Below are 23,889 nucleotides of genomic sequence, written 5' to 3'. Positions count from 1 at the left end.
GGGATCCAGAGAGTCCATTTGTGCTGGCTGATTAATGCCAGCGATTCCTCCCTCCATTCCTATGTCTTATTCCATTCTAGAAGGTCCCTTGACCCACAAGAACAGTTGGGGGGGGAGAGAAGAGAAGAAAGCACAGTTGTTCAAGAAGAGCACTTCTTGTGGTTCTCTGTACATTGGCCAATGCTGATGTCCCAAGTGAGCTGAAAGGAGTTCACATTCAAATAACGGAATCAAAAGAAAAAGAAAAGCCATCTACGTACCCCTTGCAAGGAATTAATCATTCAGAGAAGCGGCATCTAATCTCTGGAACTCCCTGTCTCCATGTTAGCCGGGTGCTTTTACTGTATTATTTCCAGTGCCTAATAAATTGTATAGGTCAGGCTAGACAGACACGTAATTTTATCTATGCTGATTTTATCTATATTTTGGTCATTTCTACATCTACTTGCTTCTGAAGGCTGATTCTATCGGATTATTTGGAATGCATATTTTATATTGTTTATGTAATCTTGGTAAATAAATAAACACCCAAAGGGTGACATGACCCATGACAAGTGATTAAGCGCCAATCCACCACCAGCAGAACTTCCAATCCAGCCATATATTTCAGGTTTTTTCAAAGGCCTTTCTCAGCTAATGAGCTTCGCACATTCGCTAGCAGCATAGCCAAAGATATTGAGGGAGATTGTTCCATATAGTTCTACGGGTGACTAATAAGAAAACTACTAGTCATGATGACTAAGTTCTTCCCCTACTGTCAAAGGCAGTTGTTGGCACCCATCTGCCTGGAGAGACAATAGACTACACCTCTGGGGTTGAAGTGAAACCGCTGCATTAGCAAGCACCAAAGGAAAGCAGAGCAATACATTTGGCACCAGCTGGGCTGCAGGAGTTTCTGGAAGGAGACGTGTAAGGCACCATCCAACCATCTTAGGGCCCCCACTCCAGATTTGTATAGGATTTACTCCTTAGCAGAAGATGCACCACAATGAGGAAGTCAGTGGCAAAAGAGAATTGTAGGAGAAGAGCAATGAGTATGAGGAGCAGGGAAAGATGAACATGAAGATTCATTTATTTCTCCATCCTAATGCACATATTTTTCAATGTAATCTTGCTGCTGGTTCTTCTGGGGTTGTTGTTTTTTAATAGAAAGGCAATACATAAATGCATATTTATATGGAGGAATTGATTAGACTGAAAAGGCCTTTGGCCCATAGCTGTCAATGTTTCCCCTTTTTAAAGGGAAATTCCCTGATTCTGAATAGGATTCCTCGCAAGAAAAGGGGAAAGCTGACAGCTATGCTTTGGCCTCATCCAGGAGGCTCTTCTTATGTTCTTATGACGGAAGCTTTTATTGTTGCCATTTTCATTTGTGCATGCCACTTTGGATGTTTTTTAATGGAAAAGCGGTATGCCGATGTTAGAAATAAACAGATGGTTTCCTAGCAGCTGGGGCAGCCCTAAATTAACATTAAATCGCTGCTGCAACTGCATCCTTCAGTCCACTTGCGAGGTGAAAGTGTTGCTCTTGGAAGTGGTTGAAAGTAGGGAAGCCTGCCCATTTGGGCCAGTTCCATTATTTTCAGAAGCCAAATAGTTTGTGCAGAGCGCGTGGCTCAGTTTCCATCCATAGAAATCTTATCTTCTGCTTCATTCATGGAGGGGAGAGTCATTTGCAAGGATGTTGTTCTTTCTGAGGCCAAGGGCAAATCACAGACCCTGTCTGGCATGTGGACTGCAGTATCTGAGCTGTCGTGGCATAGAGGAACGGATCAGATAAAAGCCAGAATTTACAAAATGAAATAATGAAATCTGCCGGCCAAATTTTTGCTGCCAGTGAATTTCCATGGCGGGTGAAGCAGTAACTCCTGGATGTTTGTTAAGTTTTAAAAGCCCTAGCCAGGGAAAGAAAAGCTCACAGATATGGCTGAATTTTCTGGTTTGTGGAGATTATGAACTGCGATAAAGAATTGCAGCATATCCTCTAATAGCAGTGCTCCTGCCCAGAGTTCTAACCAGCCAGGCAATTCTCCATTCCATTTCACTCTCAGTTGTTGGTTGTTCAGCTGACAGTGCGATCACTGAACATGTTTACTCCTCATCAGATAGAGGTTTACAAAAATAAGGGGAGGGATAGTATTTCTGTAAACCTGACGGTTCTCCCAAGCATCCCCCGACTTGGATTGCTTTACGAGATGATTAGACAAATTCATGGAGGATAAAGCTATCAGTGACTCCTAGACATGATGGCTAGGCTCTGCCTCCATAGCCATGCCTCTGAAAACGTGTTGCTGGGTACTGCAGGAGAGAAGGCGGCTGTGGGACTCAGGTTTCCCATAGGCATCTGGTTGGACTGACTAGACAGGCCATTGGTCCGATTCAGCAGGGCTCTTCTGATGTTGTTATGTACATGTGTTAAGGTTGGAAGCTGCCTTATACTGAGCTGACCCATCAGCAATGTCTACATGGACTGGCAGTGAGTCTCCAGGATTTTAGACATGGTTGTCTCTCAACCCGGGGTATGTCTGTAATGGGAGCAGGAGAGCTGGAGATCATGCCAATATATTTCACATCTGGCAATCAATGCACCCCTTGGGTTTCAGATAGTACATGAGTAAAGTGACCCCTGACCATTAGGTCCAGTCGCGGACGACTCTGGGGTTGTGGCGCTCATCTTGCTTTACTGGCCAAGGGAGCTTCCGGGTCATGTGGCCAGCATGACTAAGCGAATGGTGGAGAGCAAGCTAGAATGCAGTCAAAGCTTGCCAGAAGCAGAAACAGCAGGGAAAGAGTTAAGAGACAGCCTCTCAGAGAATGGGGAAGAGGAGGGAGCTGACCCACTCAGTCCAAAGTCTTCACGAATGGAAGGGCTGCAAGATAGGAAGCAAAGCAAAAGACGTATGAAGCGAAAGTTCAGTTGCTTCTGGTCTTGCAGGAAGCAGTCTTCAGAAGGGTCATCTTGATTGATGATGGCAGAGGCTGTGTTAAAGCTGTCTGGAGTTATCTGTTTGTTTTGACAAGAAACCATCCTTTTTAATTAACTACGATCATTGTGTTATCAAGCCCTCAGGGACTGGACATCTTGACATCAATTCTGACCAAACTAAACCTCCACAGATATTTTGCTCTAGGAGGCTTAGTTTGGTCAGAATCAAGTACAGTTACGTTACGTTGTGTTACGTTTGCTTCATGTTACGTTCTTTCAGGTTATGTACCACGGCGACCCGGAAGTACCGGAAAGGATTACTTCCAGGTTTCGCCGCTCGTGCATGTGCAGAATTGCAAAATGACATCACGCGCATGCGCAGAAGCAGCGAATCGCAACCCGTGTGTGTGCAGATGCTCCACTGCAGGTTGTGCTCTTTTCATGTTTCGAATAGGCTTCCGGAACGGATCCCGTTCAGAACCAGAGGTACCACTGTATACACTTCCAGAGTTAACGCTAAATAAATTTTGGCAAAGTTGCTAGAGGGCCATGAAAATTTGTTTCCCAGGCTTATTAGACTTACCTACCCATGTACTTAAAGGGACGCGGGTGGCGCTGTGGGTTAAACCACAGAGCCTACGACTTGCCCATCAGAAGGTTGGCGGTTTGATTCCCTGCGATGGGGTGAGCTCCCGTTGCTTGGTCCCTGCTCCTGCCAACCTAGCAGTTCGAAAGCATGCCAGTGCAAGTAGATAAATAGGTACCGCTCTGGCGGGAAGGTAAACGGCGTTCCCATGTGCTGCTCTGGTTCGCCAGAAGCGGCTTAGTCATGCTGGCCACATGACCCAGAAGCTGTACGCCGGCTCCCTCGGCCAATAAAGCGAGATGAGCGCCGCAACCCCAGAGTCGGTCATGACTGGACCTAATGGTCAGGGGTCCCTTTACCTTTACCTTTACCCATGTAGTATGTGAAACCAAAGGGGTGCATAGGTTGCCTGTTGTGAATTTTTTTTTTTCCAGCTCTCCTACCCCACTACTGAAATTGAACCAGGGGTCTTCAGCATGCAAAGCAGTTGCTCTGCCAGTGAGTTATAGCCATTCCTCAAACACCCCCATCAGCCTCTGCCTGTATAGCCAGTGATCAAGGATGATGGGAGTTGCAGTCCAACAACATTTGGCCACCCAATGCGACTTCCTTCAATGTAGACAGGTATAGGACTGCAATGTGAATTTGATACCTTTCCTTTCATCTCTCTGTCCCCTTTCCCCTTTTGTATCATGTCTATTAGCCATTACTTTAAGTTGCAAACCATCTTGTGTGCTTTGGCAAAAAGGAAGCGCAGCATTATAGCAAACAAACAAATAGATAAACAATTCTTCAAAAATATGAATGATTGGGGGGGGAGTCATATATGCAAATGTTGTTATGGATTTTTTTTATTAAAAAAATAATTCCTATAAGTTTGAGCTTTCAGTATTTCACTATAATCAACAGAGAAAAGCCTGAAGCAACAAAATGCACTGGGTGCTGTTTATTGTTTTTCTGGGACTTACCATGAAGATTATTGTGGGCAGTCATGGAGTTTATTTGGTAGCCGAAGAACTGTCTTATCTTGCTGTAAACAAATAGGGAGAGATACCCATTACTGCCTCCTTCTGTGAGTGACTTTACAGAGGAATTCTTCTTGTCAGTCATCAGTGCCTTTGGCTACGGTGAGCAAATGCTACAACCAGCTACAACCAGCTGTGCAAATAATAATAATAATAATAATTCACGCTTTGGGTATTTGATAGGAAGAGTTCAGCTCAGTCTGTAGAAAATCTAAGGATCATAAGGAAAACTCTTCTGTCCTGCTGTTCCTGCATGCTCAAGGCAGCTGACTGCATGACTGAAAAAACAATCATTTACATTAAAGGTCTGTTTTAAAGTGCAAGCTTTAAATTGCACCAGCAATCACACCAAAAAAAGCCACCGGACAATGAAGCTCTATTAATCACCCCTCCAAGTGCTTTTAAGAACTGACAAACTTTATACACAGGAACCTAAAATTGAGAAGGCAAGCACATATTACAGGGGCAAGCACAGAGAAGGATATGTTTTTGACAGATGGGGGGTAATGGACCTCAGGCAGCCCCCATCAACCCATCTATTTGGGCCTTGAGACTCCCCCGAGGCCACACCTTCTCTCTCAAGGCCACACCCATCAGCAGTCCTGCTCTGCCTGCTTCTTAAGTGCTATTGGCCTGACTGGAATCCCATGGAGGCTGTTTCATTTAGCCCTCAGTTGGCCTCCACCTGCCTGCTTGCCTTACTTACAGCCAGCCCAAGGGGTGGTCCTGACTGTCAGTTTCCTCCTCCTTAGTCTTGGTCTTGCCCTTGTAGAACTGAGCAGGAAGGAGGATGGTGACAGAACAAGAATTAATTGGCTCCAGCTCTCATTGGCTCTGGCTCCACCTACTGCTGGCTCCATCTACTATCATACTAGTCCTAGTTTGCAGCAGCTGCCATGGCCTCCCTATGTTGAGACCTCCTGATTGAGGGTGAAGAGGTAGGAGTGTATGTGTATGTATGTAGACCTTTGATTTTTCTGCAGCAGAAACACATCCTACTTTAGAGAGGTTAGAGTCCAAGCCTTTGCTCCAATCACTTCTGTCTCTGGCCTTGCCCACCACTGGCATACTGCCCTGGAAAATTGCCTGACCCTTGGTTTGAAAATGTATCACCACCTCAGTGATAGATGTTTTAATTTCTTAATTTTTTGATTTTTTTAAAAAAAGAAACTGAGGATGGGTCCTTGAAGGCGACTTCACCAGTTGGACAGGGCCTAGAGCGGGAGAGGTTGTCCCCAGGAGAGATGTCACTAATTGGATCAGCTTCTCTTGATGTTAGCACACAGGTTTTTGAGTGATCCCCTTTCAAGTGGCTGACTATAAACATTTAATTCCTAAAGGCTAACACTGGTCAATTTATAGAGTTGTCCTCACCTTGGGTGATTCTCACTTGGTTAGCCAATGAGGTGGCTTGTTGGGAACTTACACCCGTCTTGGGTTTTTCCAGTATGTCACATCTTCACACTATCTTATGGGACCAAATGTATGACTAAGGTTTCGATTTGTTTTTGCTGTCTCCTTCATCCTAAGCATATTTACTATTTCTTGCTATCAGCTGTTTACAAATGACTATACTTTAGCTGAACCATTCCCACTCTTTCAACATCTATCTCATATCATGATCAACGTCATCATCATCTTATTTGTATGCAGCCTTTCCACAGTTAAAACAATGTTCAAAGCGGCTTACAATATGAAAAGATTTACATAGTTACAAACGTAGCAAAGCAGTCATAAAAATAAAACACATTTAAAACTACATAACCAAACTGAACAATTTCCACATAAAAAAAAAGATACAAAAAGGTAATACAGTGGTACCTCGGGTTACAGACGCTTCAGGTTACAGATTCCGCTAACCCAGAAATAGTACCTCAGGTTAAGTACTTTGCTTCAGGGTGAGAACAGAAATCATGCGGCGGCGGCAGTGGAAAGCCCCATTAGCTAAAGTGGTAACTCAGGTTAAGAACGGACTTCCAGAACGAATTAAGCTCTTAACCCGAGGTACCACTGTATCAGTTAATATCAGTAACAACAGCAAAAACTCCCAACAAAACTTCCCCCCAAATACCCCAGTCCTTGCTGGGCAGTAGCCACAGCAACAGTCCTTATAAGGCCTGTCAGGCCCCGCCCTAGGTCAGGTGGGGAGAGGCAGGAACGTGGCCCTTAGGTACTCAGCAGGGGAGTCATATACTCAGTTTACCACATCAGCTTATCTTAAAGGCTTCTCATTAAGCCTTTCCCATAGCTTAGTGGTGGCCAAACTTGGCCCTCCAGCTGTTTTGGGACTATAATTCCCATCATCCCTGACCACTGGTCATGTTAGCTAGGGATGATGGGAGTTGTAGTCCAAAAGCAGCTGGAGGGCCAAGTTTGGCCACCACTGCCATAGCTGGTATTTTCCCCAGTATCATTTATTTATCTATCAAAGAGCATATCTCCAGGGTCCTCCTTTCAAGGTTCTCCCCAAGAATGCATATATGAAGCACCACAAGTTGGCAAGTTGAGGTGGTGCATGGTGCAAACACCCTGGCAGAACCAATCTGATGCTCCTGCTGGTGTGCTTGCACCATGCTGACCTCTCTTCCAGCTTGGCCTTCCAGCAAGCAACTGTGACTCACTGGGCATGAAGTTAGTGTAGTGGTTCTTACCCCACCCAGCAAACTGCTTCTGCTAAGATGTATGTTCTGCTCCTACAATGGGCTTGAATCTGTATTTGCTTGCAGTCTTACTAAGTATCATTCACCTTTTCTTTATCCTATGCCTCCTTTTGTTCTCCATTGTGCTGAGGAAGGGAACAGCCCTCGGTTTCTCTAACTCCAGGATAAGAAAGCAACACAGCAGGCTGATTGACAAGAGCTGCAAAAGATCAATATTTGAATGTGTAACAAAGACAGATGTGTACACATTCTGCTACCCGAACAATGTTTTCGAAACCAGCCTCCTGAAAGTAACTATCATTTCCTCTTGGATAATTTGAAAGCAGGACAAAAACTACAAATAATAGTCAGTTGCCATTTTTGAACCGTGAATTTCACAGCAATCCTAGAAGAAGGATGGGGGAGAGAGAGAGAGAGAGACTTGATGCAGCAGTGTTAAATCAGGAGGTTAAGTAATATGTACAGGTTCACAAAGAAAATGTCTGAGACAAGAATAGAATCAATCTTTCTAATTCCCCTGCCCGGACGCCTTCAAGAATCAAAGCTACTTTATGTGCTTTATGGAAGATAGAGGAAAATACTGGAAATATAAAAGTATGCTACCTTTTGTAGTTTGGTAAAGGGTCATAGTTCAGTGGTACTGTGTCTACTTTGCATGCAAAAGGTTCCACGTTAAATCCTGGGCATCTCCAAGTAGGTCTGGGATAGACCAGTGCCTGAAACCCTGGAGACCTGCTGTCAATCAGTGTAAGAGTCAGTGCAGAGGGAGATGTACACATGTTGCATAATCTTTGGATGCAGATTTAGGGTTTATAACATAGATACTGACTTGCTAAGGTAAGAAACCTATAGGAACGTTGAAGAAAAATAAAAGAATCTGAACAAGGCTAGAAAAAATTACCATGGGCTCTGATGTTGCCATAGGTTGTAACTCCTTAATTTAGGGGTCAGCAAACATTTTCAGCAGGGGGCCAGTCCACCGTCCCTTAGACCTTATGGGGGGCCGGACTATATTTTGGAAAAAAATAAAAAATGAACGAATTCCTATGCCCCACAAATAACCCAGAGATGCATTTTAAATAAAAGCACACATTCTACTCATATAAAAACACACTGATTCCCGGACCATCCGTGGGCCGGATTTAGAAGGCAATTGGGCCGGATCCGGCCCCCGGGCCTTCGTTTGCCTACCCATGGCATAAACTCAGGACCCTCCTTTGTGTAGTAAGTTCATTTTATTATTATTATGTTTTCCATTTGGGAGTGGAAAATCACATTGACAAAGTCCTGCTCATGGAACATGGAAAATTCCACCTGCAATATTTATGGCATGTTGTGTTAGTTAAGATCAGGGTGGTGCTGGTAGCGGGGAGAATCTGAGTTACTGTTTACAGACAAAAACCTTGTTTGTTCAGCAGTGGACAGAGCAGGCCAGCCACCCTTCCCTTAATTTAAAATGGCCTTTGAAATGCCCCCACAGAAGCCAGAGTGATTTATTGACAGAAATATCCTTTCATTCAACAAATAACTAATCCTTTTCCAAAACGTGGTGTTGTTTTATTAATGTAAGGAGCTGGGAGGCCGCATTTCAGCTCAGATGCAGGATATTGCGGCTGATCATTTCTTTGTGATGAATGTGATGGCTCTCGCTTCCTTCTCTGATGGGAAGAGGAAAGTTTTGAAAAGAATTGATCATCGGAGGCCATGTCGAGAACTCAAGTAAATGCGCTTCTGTGAAATGAGATCTTGGTTTGCTATTTCCCTTTTGCGTCGCCTTTGTGGGCTTTGCCACAGCAGCGGTTTGCAATTGTTTCTTTTTAATCTTCAGGGAGCCTCTCCACGATGATTGCTTTGCAGAGGAACCCCTTCCCATTTGTGCAAGATTCAAGGAGAGACTGTCACTGAGTGATAACAAAGCATGTCCCTGGCATCTCCCAGGCTTAGGTCACAGGTGATGCAGAAGACCTCGTTCTGAGACACTTGAGCACTGCTACTAGACAGAAGAGACAATACGGGACTAGATGGGCAAATAGTCTGCCGGAAAGACTGTAGCTTAGTGCAGAATTCAAGGCACTGTATGTCATGGGGATGAGGAATCTGTTGCCTGGCCAATACTGTTGGACTCCACCTCATAGCTGTCAACTTACAGATTTGAAAATAAGGGACCAGCAGCCTTGAAAATAAGGGACCAGCAGCCAAAATAAGGGACCTGCAGCCTCACCTGTTCCAGGCACTCCAGTCTTCCTGTCCTCCTGCAATCTGGTCAAACTCATACTGGTAGCTTCAAGAACACTGTCCAACCAACTTTGTAACCAGAGGTTCAACTGAATAGAATCTGAATCACATGCACCACAAGGCCTATGCAGCTTCAACTTAAGATGGCTCCCCGGCCTGGCTTTGCACTGCAAAGTTTGCAGCAGCACGTGCAACAAAATGGCGTCCAGCATTCAAAAACCCCCTCAGCTTGCATTAACTAGCCACACACAAGGCATGCAAGCTCCACCCCCAGTCGTTCTTAGACTTCTTATTGGGTGAGCAACACAGCCAAGCAACACAGTTGGAGCCTCCCTCCTCCCTGGCCAGCAGGGAGGGAGGGAGAGGAGCTGCTTCCTTTGAAATTTAAGGGACATTTAAGGGACATCCATCAATAAGGGACACCAGCGGGACATGGCGCTGGAATAAGGGACTGCCCCTTCAAATAAGGGACACTTGACAGCTATGTTCCACCTCCCATGAGGACAAGTGGCATAGTCTTTGGTCAATTATGATTGACCATAGAGCCAGTGTTGTGTGGTGGCTAGAGTGTCGGACTATGACCAGGGAGACCAGAATTCAAATCCCCACTCAGCTATGAAGTTCACTGGATGACCTTGGGCCAGTCATTGCTGCTTAAGCTAATCTACCTCACCAGACCCTCCAAGTGTCCCTATTTTCCAGGGACAGTCCTAGATTTACAGAAGGCATTCCTGTTTCAGAATTGATCCTGGAATGTCCCACTTTTCCTTAGGATGTCCCTATTCTCATCGCAGAAATGTTGGAGGGTACTGAGTTGCGTGACCCCTGAGGCAAGGAAATAAGTAACTATACAACCTTTAGAAGACACCTGAAGGCAGCCCTGTATAGGGAAGTTTTTTTAAGGTTTACTATACAAAGAGGTTAACGGTTCTCTACAGACAACTTTGGTCTTTTTGTGCTCAGCCAATTAAAACACCGTGACGAGACCCCGTTGATGGGCTCAGGAGTCGGGGCAGGCAGGGGGCATGTGACCAAAACCACCTAATCAGGCAAGGAGGAAAGAGGTGTGGGCATTCCATGGAGGTGGGGGGCAAGGGGGAGCGAGGCAAGGGGAAAGGGGGGGGAGCAGAGAAAACATATCCAACTATGCCAGCTCCCACCCCACCCAATGCTAATCTCCATGCCCCCTCGAAAGGCATAGCGTCCAACCATTGTGCCTGGTCCTTCCAGACTAGATGGCAACCACTTTAAAGGGAGATACATTGTCAGTTATAAATACAGCATTTTCAGGGTGAGGGTGTTAAAGTTTTAATTTTTAATTTTTTTATATATATGTTGTAAGCCACCCAACACGGCTGAGGCAACCCAGTCAGATGGGAGCATAGCTGTCAACTTTTCCCTTTTTTAAAGGGAAATTCCCTTGTTCCAAATAGGATTCCTCGCAAGAAAAGGGAAAAGTTGACAGCTATGGATGGGAGGGGTGGAAATAAACAGATGAAAATAGGGACGGCCTATTCAACTTCAACAACAACAACAACAACAACTACAACAGCACTAAATATTATTAAGTGCTTTGAGCTGGGCAATGCTAGACTGGAAAAGCAACTAAAGCATGTCATAAAGAAATATTAAATATGCCAAAGAATCTCATGACACATTCCATGCAGAATCCTTTTGCCACTGCCAGCTGAAAAGAGCCTTGACATTATTGACTCTTCCTACCTCAGTTGGTTTTCCACAGACAGTCTCAACAGGGGATACGTAGCTTGAGCCAGATTTTTGCAAATGTTGAAAGCTTTTGGCATGCCCAGAATTTTCACTGGCAACCAGTCAAATGTCCAATGGCTCCCTGGGGCACCTCCATCTAAACACTGTAGTAACAGCTTTCCATTCTTTCCACTCTTATTTGTGTGGTCATGTGCCTTGTATCACATTGAACTCTCACCTCCTATTTGTATTTGGCTAGGCTCCTAGTACAGGGACAACCACTTTCCCCATCCATCACTGATGGCTCTCTGAGGACATCAGCCTTTTCAGCATCCATGGAGACTTAATTGCAGGTCAATTTGGTATCTGACAGCCATTTTAATCTGTGCTGATCTCAGCTGGGGCATGAAGATAGCTTGTATACAGCAAGAGAGGGACAGACCTTCATAACCAGAAAGCTTCACTGTATATTGATCTGCATTCGATAGCCCCATGCCCTATTTTATTTGCAATAATAGGAGCCGGCCTGTGTTGGCGTTTTCGATGATACCTTTGAATCACATAGGCTGCATTTGATACCGGGTCACTCGAAACAACCCCCTCCCCCCTAGTTTTGGTGGGATTTTAAATCAGAATAGCCACCATGTTACATCATAGCCAGTTACAGATAAATGTACACAATCCTCCCATTATTGCCCTAGCAGACTGCTGCAAGCTGATTCAAAAAATCGCTGAACACTAATGATAGGTTATTGCATTTACTCAATGAAGCTATACTGCTCGGGAAGGAATAGATGCTATGGGCTTAATTGCTTACACTCATCTAGGATTTGAGCCGTGGCAGAATTTAGCAACTTGCTTCTATATGTTTACAGCAAAAGCTGCTTTTGGGCAACATACTTTAAACCGCTTTCTGCTGGTCTCCATTCCAGGTTGCAGATTTGCCCTTTGACTAGGATGGTTTTCAATAAATAGCATCATTGTGATGCATAGATGACTTTGTTTGTACTCCCATCACCTGAAAAATCGAGAAGTTTGAGGGTTATTGGGTGATTATGGGAGGTATCATCATTCCAAGGTGGAACATCTATCCAGGGGTGTGGAACTTGGGCTCTCCAGGTGTTGGAGTCCAGCTGTCACCAGCCCCATCAAGGCTGATAGCCAGCGATAACCAGAGATGTAGTCCAACAATATCTGGATGCCCACAGCTTCCTGATCCTTGCAATCTCAGGGAAAGGATGGCCAAATCTGTCAATTTTAGATTCTGTCAGTTTTTCATGTTTACAGTCTTAAGTACAGTTTGTCACATTTCTGCAACAGTTTCCACAAATGCCAGCACTTTAGAGTGCATTCCTCCTAATTTACATATTTCTGTATGTAATTTCGCCTAATAATCATTTTTACAATATGTTTTCCCTGAATTTTTATGTTTTATATGTTATTTTCACTAAAAACATATATGTTTTATGCACATTTTCTCTTAATTTTACTCCTGTGTTTATGAGCGCACTTTTTTTTTTAGTTGAAAGAGTGCATCACAAAATTCGGAGAAATGGGGTTTTGAAGGATAATTATGTTTCAGTTTGCATATTGTTTTGGGAATGCAAACTGAATTTCTTCCTCTAACCTTTATCTTAGCAGGTGTTATTTCAGATTCCAGATTCAGGTGATGGATTAGAGATGTATATGTGTGAATTTCAGGGTAGGACAGGTTTTGTAGCAAAGTTCAAAACAGTTCTCTCTTGCAAATAGTCAAGATGTATGTTCTATAGGTATATTTGAAGAACATTTATCAATGTTTTCTGGATTCTTTATATGGATTTGTGTGTTTGCTGGGTATAAGACATCCTTCATTTTTGTGAAGAGATTAGTCTAGATCAGCTGTTCCTAGCCTGGACCTCTCTAGATGTTTTGAACTACATTTCCCATCAGCCTCAACTATCATGACCAGTGGCCAGGGGTAATGGCAGTCTATTTATATCAAGTATTTATATTCAGCAAAAAAGATCCCAGAGTTTTTTTTTTACAGAGCTGTTGAACAGTTCAGTTTCTTCTTCTTGTTGTTATTGTTGTTTAGTCGTTTAGTTGTGTCCGACGCTTCGTGACCCCATGGACCAGAGCACGCCAGGCACTCCTGTCTTCCACTGCCTCCCGCAGTTTGGTCAGACTCATGTTTGTAGCTTCGAGAACACTGTCCAACCATCTCGTCCTCTGTCGTCCCCTTCTTCCTGTGCCCTCCATCTTTCCCAACATCAGGGTCTTTTCCAGAGAGTCTTCTCTTCTCATGAGGTGGCCAAAGTATTGGAGCCTCAGCTTCAGGATCTGTCCTTCCAGTGAGCACTCAGGGCCAGTGGCGTAGCGTGGGTTGTCAGCACCCGGGGCAAGGCAAGTAATTTGCACCCCCTAACCCGTGGATTTGCGCCCCCTAACCCTAACCCCCAGATGTTGCGCCCGGTGCGGCCGGCCCCCCCTGCACCCCCCACGCTACGCCACTGCTCAGGGCTGATTTCCTTCAGAATGGAGAGGTTTGATCTTCTTGCAGTCCATGGGACTCTCCAGAGTCTCCTCCAGCACCATAATTCAAAAGCATCAATTCTTCAGCGATCAGCCTTCTTTATGGTCCAGCTCTCACTTCCATACATATCAAGTATTTATATACAGCAAAAAAGACCCCAGAGGTTTTTTTACAGAGCTGTTGAACAGTTCAGTTTCTAGTGCATAGATATTACAATGCATGATGCACATTATGTAACAGTTCTATGTCCTGAAGCCAAATTGCAAACCAGGCTCTGCTGCTCAACCACTTAAGTGTTATACATTCTTCAGGAACTGCTACCATTTTGGAACCACCCTATGCTAAGTACAAGCATCTTCCATGTATTCTCCAAACACAGACCTTAAAGAATCTCAGAATCATAGAATTGTAGACTTGGAAGGGACCCCAAGAGTCATCTAGTCTAACCCCCTGCAATGTAGGGATCTCAGCTAAAGCATCCATGACAGATGGTCATCCAACCTCTTGTTTTGCTTCATCTTCCACAGCATCAACTAGTCCGGCGACTTATGGAGAGCCACAGGTTCCCCATCACTGATCTAGTCAAGTCCCCTCTATCCCAGCATCCTGTGTTCCAGAGGGGCCAATCAGATGTTTCCCTGAAAACTGCAAACAGGTCTCCCAACACAGGCTCCCTTCTGTATAGCTGTCATGGGTTGTAGCCATTGATAGATTTATCGACGGCGCTAAAGAATCATAAGCCAGCTCTTCACACAGAAAATAAGCATACTGAGGGTATATTTCCAATATTCCAGTTACTGACGGGAAAGTAAGGAGCACTGGAGAAATGCAGAACACAGGAAAAGGGGAATCACACGAAACTGTGAACCAAAACTGAGAAAGACAGTGGAGAAAGGATGTGGGAGGGAGCAAGTTGAGATTTTTGTTTCCTCCCAGGCCCGATACAGAATATAGAATGTATCTATTTTCCTCTCTCTCTTTTTCTTAAAAAAGAAAAGAAAAAAAGAGTCTTGCAATCTGGGCAATTTCCCACTTGGCTTGATGACAAAATGCATTTTCCTCAGAATAGCTGTAAATCACACGGAACTCCTACTGATAGCACTTTGCAGTAACAAGGAAAAAGCTTTTTTTCCTAAGCTGCGCCTCTCCCCGAGATAATGGCTTCCACCGTCTCCTAGTCTGTGCCAGGTATGTTGTGAATAATGCATTCCTCCTATAACAGGATGCACTTCTGCTGGTCGAAACAGAGTCCTACACAGCGCTGGTACCAGTGGTTAGCATCACTGGGAACCTGCTGAAGCCCACACTTCAGTAGGAGAAACCACTGGTGACCTCCAGACCTTCCTTCTTGATGTATTTACCTATGAACAAGGTAAATAAGATGCAGCTTTTACTTGCCTGCTTGCCCTGTACCTCTGGACGGTAGTGCATATTGGACCTGTAGGGAGAGGTCTAGTGAAAGGAGAGATTTGACATTGACAAAGAGGCAGATTCAGTTGGGAGGGGGGACCTCCTAAGGGCATTTTACCTGAGGAACGCCTCCCCCCCCCAAAAAAAAAACCCTGGAGTTGACATAGCTATATGCCTAAAGTGTCTGGGCTTCCCCTTATAATAGGTGGAGGGAACCTGTTCTGTAGTTCAGTGGTAGAACATCTGCTCTGCACGCAGAAGTCCCCAGGTTCAATCACTGGCCTCTTCATGTAGGCCTGGGAATATCCCCTACCTATAGTTAAAGCTATGGTTTTCCCAGTAGTGATGTATGGAAGTGAGAGCTGGACCATAAAGAAGGCTGATCGCCAAAGAATTGATGCTTTTGAATTATGGTGCTGGAGGAGACTCTTGTGAGTCCCATGGACTGCAAGAAGATCAAACCTGTGCATTCTGAAGGAAATCAGCCCTGAGTGCTCACTGGAAGGACAGATCGTGAAGCTGAGGCTCCAATACTTTGGCCACCTCATGAGAAGAGAAGACTCCCTGGAAAAGACCCTGATGTTGGGAAAGATGGCGGGCACAAGGAGAAGGGGACGACAGAGGACGAGATGGTTGGATAGTGTTCTCGAAGCTACCAGCATGAGTTTGACTAAACTGCGGGAGGCAGTGGAAGACAGGAGTGCCTGGCGTGCTCTGGTCCAGGGGGTCACGAAGAGTCGGACACGACTAAACGACTAAACAACAACAAAAACCCTATGGAGCCACTTCTAGTCTGTGTAAACCAGGGTTTCCAAACATGGGTCTCCAGCTGTTTTTGGACTACAATTTCCATCATTCCCCCTCCCCCCCCACATAAAATGCTGGTGCCCCATTTCTGCCCTTAATTGCAAAAGGGTTAGGAAGGCATCGCTTGACCCTGTTCTCAGTCCGCCGGGACGTTTTGGGCCTGTGCTCTTCCATCGCTCGTGTCCAATTTCAGTGGGGATCTCTCAGGAGAGAATTTTACGATGGACAGTCTCTTGATTAAGGTCAATGACCCGTGTTTAAAACAAACAAATCAAACCTTTGTGCAAATATATAACACACCTCTCCATCCTCTCTGTTGACACTTAATGGTATGCCAGCCTCCCCTGGCGGTTGGATCAGCTGCGTTAATCATGTATTGAAAAAAAAATATGAAAAAAAAAAAACAATTTCCATCATTCCGGACAACTGGTCCTGCTAGCTAGGGTTGATGGGAGTTGTAGTCCAACAACAGCTGGAGGGCCAAGTTTGGGAAACTCTGGTGTAGAGAATACTGAGCTAGGGGACTTCCGGGTTAGCGCGAACGGCTAATGGCGGATTCCCTCCGAGCTCCGGAGGGAATCGGCTCTTCAGGAGCGGGGTCTTGCCGCTGCGGCGACGTGGGGACCCTTAGAAATCACAGGCGGGGAAGCCTGTGAACTTGGTGACTCGGCGGGCACCATTTGCGTCCCCCCCCGACCCGTGAAGAAGCCTTTTTAAAGGCTTTGGAACGGGGAAGGGGTGAGTGGCGCGGTGCTGAGAGTCGACTGCTTCTCCTGGGGAGTGAAGCCGCGAGCCATGGTCGGAGGGCGCTGACTTCTTCCTGTGAACAATCGGACCCTAAAAGTAACAACCCGTGAGTAGTACGGAAATTGGACTTTTTAAGGAAATTTCTTTGGAATTTGGCACGATCGGGGAAGGTGCAAACAGGAAGTCCGCCTCCCCGCCTTGTAAAAGATCTAAAGCAAGGACTAGTTAACTAAAGTCGAGAGAATTGTCTTTTCGATAAAAGATATTAATTTCACGATTTGGCGATACAAGTATAAGAAATTGTGCTGGAGGATAAGAGTTAATTTTGAGAGTTGAAGTTCCACCCCCCCCCCCGGACCCGGGAGTGATCCGCGAGAGAGCCTGCTGAGGAGACATAGAGAAGTTTGACAGCTGTCAAATTTAGCTGTCAAAAAGGAAAAAGAGAACTTTGTTTCTGCTGTCTCTGCTGGATACAGTTGTTGCAACTTGGTTATATTTTGTTGAAAATAAGTAAGAACTGATACAAATTAACCTGACTTTTGGATTTAAACTGGAAAGAATACTAAGTTACTAAATCCTCTAGAGGAGGATTTGGGACACTACAAGAATGGCTGGAAAAGGGAAAATTCAGGCTGGGCTGGACAGAATATTTGTTCTCCTGGGAAAGTTACAAGGCCAAATTGAGGTTTTGTCTACAAATGTAACAACCTTGAGTTCAAAAGTAAATAACATTACGGAACTTGATAAGGACTTGACTCAGGAAGCCCATGCAGCTGGACAAAAAGAGGACTTTGAGAATTCTGAAAGTGTGGAGAAAGAGATACATGTTGTTCCTGAGGAGAAGGAAGGAGGAGCTGTAACCTTGCAAATGACAAAGGAGAGCCAGAGGCCTGACATCATGCTCAAAAAGGGAAACAAGAAATCAAACCAAAGGCCTGACAGGATGATTACAAAGGAAAACAAGTACTGGATGATGAAATTCTGGTTTAAATTGGTGAAGGAAGAATGGGGAGATTCCTTTGTGTGGAGACCTGAAGATCTATGGATTACAAATTTGATTAAAGTGGAAGCTGGAGTCTTGGTGACAATTGGACTTTTGGACCTTGCTTTTAAGTATGGAGGTCTGGCTGGAAGAAATTTGGACTTTATTGAGACAGAGCTCCTCCAAAATTTGGAGTTTAATATTAAGGACTATCAAAAAAACCGGCAGAGAGGAACTGAGAGAGAATTAAGAGCCTCGGACGTGAGATCTCCAGGCTGATAGAAGATTAAGACTGGACATTTGTTGGGGATCGAAACCGGGAAAGGGGGTGGTGGGGTTTGATAATCCAAAGGGTGTATAATTATGATCTGTCTTTTTTTTGTTGTTGTCTGGTTATTAATATGAAAATTGGGAAATTCGTGGAATGGAATTAGGGTCGACTTTAGGAAAAAGATTTGTGTATTGAGGTACAAATATTGATGTTTATAAGTTAAAATAAGTTTTAAAAAAATGAATTAAATACAAAAAGGTTAAAAATTGGGGATAAGAACTTGTTGAACAAACAACTTGAATTGGAATGCAAGAAGGGGAAGTGTGGGGAAGTCTGGGAAATATGGTAATGAAAATATGGAACTGTAAATTTTATGTGTTTTTAAATTTTTCCTTTTTTATTTTTTGTATTTTTTTGTTCTTTTTGACTTATTTTGTATTGAATTTGAAAATCCTAATAAATATTTCATTAAAAAAAGAGAATACTGAGCTAGATAGATCAATGGACTGACCTGTTATAAGGCAACTTCATATGTTTCTGTGCTGTTAGGTTGACGGACTACAACGCCTGTCATCCTTGGCTGGGGCTGATGGGAGCTGCAGTACAACAACATCTGGAAGGACCAGAGGCCCCCCCATCCCTTCCTCACAATATGCTTTTTGAGAAGCATTGTTGTTTGACATGCGCCACATACCCTACCCTGAGATTAAGTGCCACAGGTTGCATAATAACTATTCTTAAAGATAAATTACAATTAAACATTTCTACAATATTGTTCTCCAAAGGAGGATGGATTCAAACGTAGGTGGAATGTCCTGCATGAACTCCCATTTGAGGAGGGATTTTTTGACAGCTGACCTTTTTCTCCATGGCTCTGTTTTTGTTTTGGTTGTGGGCTATGCACACTGCTAAATTCAGCCTAAGCAATGTGATGGAAATATATATATTCATTCAGCGGAAACATGTGGCAGAGGGCTTGGCTGCCTTAGTTTGACCTCTGTCATGTTAGTTTCCTTCCATGTGCCATTAAAATGGGCCTGGTTTAGGAAACAGAATGATACTTATAATTAAGAACTATCTAAGCAGACACAAATATTTTCAGGAAAGGGGAGGAGATTTGTGAATGTTTTTACCTTTCCCCCTTAAAAAAAAGTGACTGCGAGAAATTGCTATACATGCTGGTAAATTCTGCTTGCATTCTTTGGGAATAAGTACACTTCCCTTAGGAGGCTACTGGAAAACTTCCTAAGGCTGATTCAAGTGTCTGAAGGAATAGCAGAACTCTTACATCACAGCATATGCCTGAACATGTGAGCACTCTATCCCAGGAATGTGGCTTCACCCAAAGTCTTGGTTTCACCCAAAGAACCTTGGGCGTTGCTAAGGATGTTAGAGCTGTTAGGGGATCCCTATGTCCCTTACAGGGCTGCAATTCCCAGAGTTCCCTGAAGGTTCTCTGGGAATTGAACTGGGGTATTGAAATGACCCACAGTTTTAAGAGCTCTCCCGCTCTGAAGCTGAAAGTTCTCAAGCAGGAATTATTGGTGTGGCCCCATGAGATAGAGAAGTAAATAAAAACCCCACATCTCCTTTAAGTAAGATCCTCTTTGGACACTCTTGCATCATCATCATTTCATTATTTATACCCCACCCATGTGGGCGTACATATAAAAACATAATATGACATCAGACATTAAAAACTTTGCAATACAGGGATGATGAAGATGATGAAGAAGAAGTTTGGATTTGATATCCCGCTTTATCACTACCCAAAGAAGTCTCAAAGCGGCTAACAATCTCCTTTTCCCTTCCTCCCCCACAACAAACACTCTGTGAGGTGAGTGAGGCTGAGACACTTCAGAGAAGTGTGACCAGCCCAAGGTCACCCAGCAGCTGCATGTAGAGGAGCGGGGAAGTGAACCCAGTTCACCAGATTACGAGTCCACCACTCTTAACCACCACACCACACTGGCTCTCAGATGTCTTCTAAAAGTCAGATAGTTGTTTATTTCCTTGTGTTCCACAGGGTGGGTGCCACTACTGAGAATGTCCTGTGCCTGGTTCCTTGTAACTTCACTTCTCACAGTGAGGGAACTGCAAGAAGGCCCTCAGAGCTGGATCTCAGTGTCCAGGCTGAATGATGGGGAGTGGAGATGCTTCTTCAGGTATACTGGGCCGAGGCCATTTATGCCATAGTCCTCTACTGCCAGCCACAGCAGAATTAAGCGGAGGAAGAAACTAGACCACCAGCTGAGTCTCGGGGGGGGGGTGGTACTTGCCTGGAGGCAGAGTCTGTATACAATGTTTAGTCCAGTCCTAAGGTCAAGAGTATCTCAGTTCACATAGTCAGATGATCCGGGGGTCAAGAAAGCCGAAGGTCCAAGGTCTCAAGTATCAAGAAGCAGCAACAAGGTCTGCCCAGGAACAATGAATGTTGTTTCCAGCAACTGACTGAGGTGGGAAACCCTGCTGAAGAAAGCTGGAGCCAGCTGCTTCACATCAGGAGCAAGAAGGCTGATGAGCAGCAGGTGGAGTCACTTTGCTTTCTGCTCCTTCAGGCTGCTGCTCAACAGGTGAAGCTGACTCCTGGCCCATGACAATTTAGGGCTTTAAAGGTCAGCACTAACACTTTGAATTGTGCTCGGAAACGTACTGGGAGCCAGTGTAGGTCCTTTAGGACTGGTGCTATATGGTCCCGGTGGCCGCTCCCAGGCACTAGACTAGCTGCCGTATTTTGGATTAGTTGTAGTTTCCGAGTCACCTTCAAAGGTAGCCCCATGTAGAGCGCATTGCAGTAGTCCAAGTGGGAGATAACCAGAGCATGTACATCTCTGTGCAACTGCCCTATTTCAACTTCTTCCGGGATCAGCCTCTGAGTAGGAGATCCATTCACCTGCCTCACCTCATCCTTCGTTGTTTTTGAACTCCCCATTTGTGAAACAAATGGTTTGAGTTTCCAATGCTTACTCAGTCGTTTGAATCTCGCCTAACATTATACTTTCAATTTGCCACCATTATGGTTTCATTTGACATTCAATATATGGTAATAGCAATGAATTGGCTAGATATGGAGTGTCATATACTTGGTAAGGATAGCATTTCATTGTAATGTAAAGGAGTTTTAGTGCACAGAGGCTTTTCAGAAGCCATTCTTTATATGCCTTTTCCCTTCCAACAGAACAGTAAATGCTGTAGTAGAAAAAGAAACCTGGAAGCAAATGTTTGGTAGGAAAACTTTAAGGAAATCTCTACCTCCCTTGAATGGCCCTAAATCTTTTCTGGGGTTTCTTCCAACCCTCAGATTTGGGGGTGGGGGGGGGGAGAAGAGGAAGGGAAGTTTCTCTGATCAAGCAGAAGTCATTCTGGTGGTGAAATTATTTAGTTGAATTCCATCCAGAATAATTAAACCTTCAGAAAGTCGGACTTGCGCCCAAAATTTCAACTGCTGACCATTTATCAATACCACTGGCATGGCCCTTTCTCATGCACTGTCTTACTGGATGATGCAGAATATAATAATAATAATAATAATAATAATAATAATAATAATAATAATAATTTATACCCCGCCCATCTGGCTGAGTTTCCCCAGCCACTCTGGGCGGCTCCCAATCGAGTATTAAAAACAATACAGCATTAAATATTAAAAACTTCCCTAAACAGGGCTGCCTTCAGATGTCTTTTAAAAAGATAGCTGCTTATTTCTTTGACCTCTGATGGGAGGGCGTTCCACAGGGCAGGCACCACTACCAAGAAGGCCCTCTGTCTGGTTCCCTGTAACCTCACTTCTCACAATGAGGAAACCGCCAGAAGGCCCTTGGCGCTGGATCTCAGTGTCTGGGCTGAACGATGGGGGTGGAGACGCTCCTTCAGGTATACAGGACTGAGGCCATTTAGGGCTTTAAAGGTCAGCAGCAACACTATATAAGAGGCCCCGGGCTGCCCTTCCTCCTTCCTTACAGCAGGTTCATAAAGCGGGCCAGTATTATGATGTTCAAACTGCAACAGCCTGTGTGGGTATCTACCTTAGGAAACAAAGGAGCCAAGGCAATGAGTTTGAGCAAGAAAACTGCAGAGACGAGTCAAACAGCCCTCTCCTCTCTTCCTCAGCTGAGGGAGCCACCCATAGCTGCTTTACCTGATCAAAGAGGATGGGGTGGGGTTGGGGAGAACCCCCGAACTAGACTGTGTGTGCATCTCTGCGCTCCGACACACACTCCCAGCATGGGAAAGGTTTCGACACTCCCCTGTCTAACAAGCGCTTCCTCTGCATTCCATCGAAATAAGCAATTGCCCTTTGTTGTAGAAAAACAGAATAAATATTGACTCGCCAAATACCATGGGAGAAAATGGATAAAGAAAGAGACCCTCTCCCCCTGACAAACACCCAGCAGACCCAAGGATAATGGAAATGTATAATTGCCACCTGACGCAGGCAAGTCAGATATACTTTGCCGTTTGCACTAAGCATTTATTTAAAAGTCAAGGTTGCTGCAGGTTTCCGAGGGATCCATTTAGGCATAATGTTTGTTTGCTTGCACTCTGCTTTTCTGGCTTAGCGCACGGAGGCTGTCCCCAAGCAAGGTGCCCTTTGGCGGAAAACATCAGGCCACGGGGAATCTATTATAAAAGAAACAGTTTGATGGAATAAACATGCCACTATGTATTCTGCAAGAAAGGATGCTTACTCCGCAGCAACCCTGTTTACATAACTGGGAATACTCCAGCGTTTGCATTTTCAGGAGGGCAGCTAGGCTTCTACAAAAGCAGAGGGGATGCTCGAGGAATTTGGTCTTCCCAAATACCGCTACAAACTGCCCTGATGCACACCTCTCAGGCCAATGTGCACATCAGGAGGACACAGCTGTCCACTGGGTTTAGTAGTTCTCCACGTGTTACAATGCAGGCCTTAGCTCAAAGAAAGTATTTTCAGCACATCTTGAAATGCCCATTTTGAGAGAAAGGATGCTTGGAAATATGTCTTCACACACATATTTGAATGCAAATTGTATGCCGGTTAACTATGCAGAAAACGAAATCGAATTGGCCAATGGGTGAATGCATACAAAAGACTGGAAAGAGAATGATTTGCCCAAAAATGGAAATTACAAGAAACTCCTACTATTGCGGAATGGCAGGCAAAGATGATGGACTTTGCTGAGTTGGCCAGACTGACTTGCAGGATCAGAGATCAGAAATTTCAGAAAAATTGGAGTAAATTTATTGTATATTTAAATGATTGTAAAAATTTGAAGTAAATCCTACAATGTAGAGAAATTGTAGAGAGTCAGAATGCACGCATGGATTTGATATGGGATACCAGTTGAAGGGAAGGAGAGAAGTCATAAGCTCGGCAGAGCAAAAAAAAAAAGGTTTATATGTTGATCAATGTGTTGTTTGAAAAAGTATGTAAGGAAAAACAATAAAAATTTATTGGGAGAAAAAAATAGAATAATTTGCCCACCCCTCAAAAAATAAGAGCTTGTGTTTTGTTACATTTATATACCACCTGTCCTTCAAATGAGGCTGTGTTTCGAATTCCACCTCTCAATGTGGGGAAGTGAGCAGTGCCTTCTCTGTGGTGGCTCCATTATGAACCTCTCTACTCAGAGCAGGTTTCCCCAACTTGAGGCCCTCCAACAATTTTGGACTACAAACTCGCATCATTCCTGGACATTGGCCAGGCTGTCTGGGGATGAGGGAAATTGGAGTCCTACATTATTGAAGCTACAAGAAAGGAAATTCTGACGAAACATCAGGAATAACTTTTTGACAGTAACAGCTGTTCGACAGTGGAAGGGACTCTCTCAGGAGGTGGTGGACTCTCATTCATTGGAGGTTTTCAAGCAGAGGTTGGATGGTCATGGATGCTTTAGCTGAGATTCCTGCATTGCAGGGGGTTGGACTAGATGACCCTTGGGGTCCCTTCCAACTCTACAATTCTGTGATCTGGAGTGGACAAGGTTGGAGAAGGATAACCTCCAGCAATCAATAAAGCTTCTATGCTGCAGCCGTAGT

General features: G+C 44.5%; 1 protein-coding gene across 3 annotated transcripts in view; it reads left to right on the top strand.

Annotated features, from left to right (window-relative positions):
- LOC310766010 (uncharacterized protein) overlaps positions 1-23,889 on the top strand; it is a 776,685-nt gene that overhangs the window by 52,294 nt on the left and 700,502 nt on the right. Inside the window, exons 3-4 of one of the 3 annotated variants that reach the window (XM_083621729.1) lie at positions 7,328-7,487; positions 8,768-8,939. The exons of the other annotated variants lie outside the window; for them this stretch is intronic. Of the exons in view, the coding sequence (XP_083477855.1) occupies positions 7,328-7,487; positions 8,768-8,920 (313 nt within the window). The 3' untranslated portion in view covers positions 8,921-8,939. Of the gene's footprint in view, positions 1-7,327; positions 7,488-8,767; positions 8,940-23,889 lie in introns of those variants that run through there. 3 annotated transcript variants of the gene reach the window in all.

Source organism: Podarcis filfolensis, assembly GCF_964270895.1.
Source record: "Podarcis filfolensis genome assembly, chromosome: 1".
NCBI classification, from domain to species: Eukaryota; Metazoa; Chordata; class Lepidosauria; order Squamata; family Lacertidae; genus Podarcis; species Podarcis filfolensis.
Note: the sequence above shows the minus strand (reverse complement) of the source record. Positions and strands in the feature narration are given on the sequence as shown.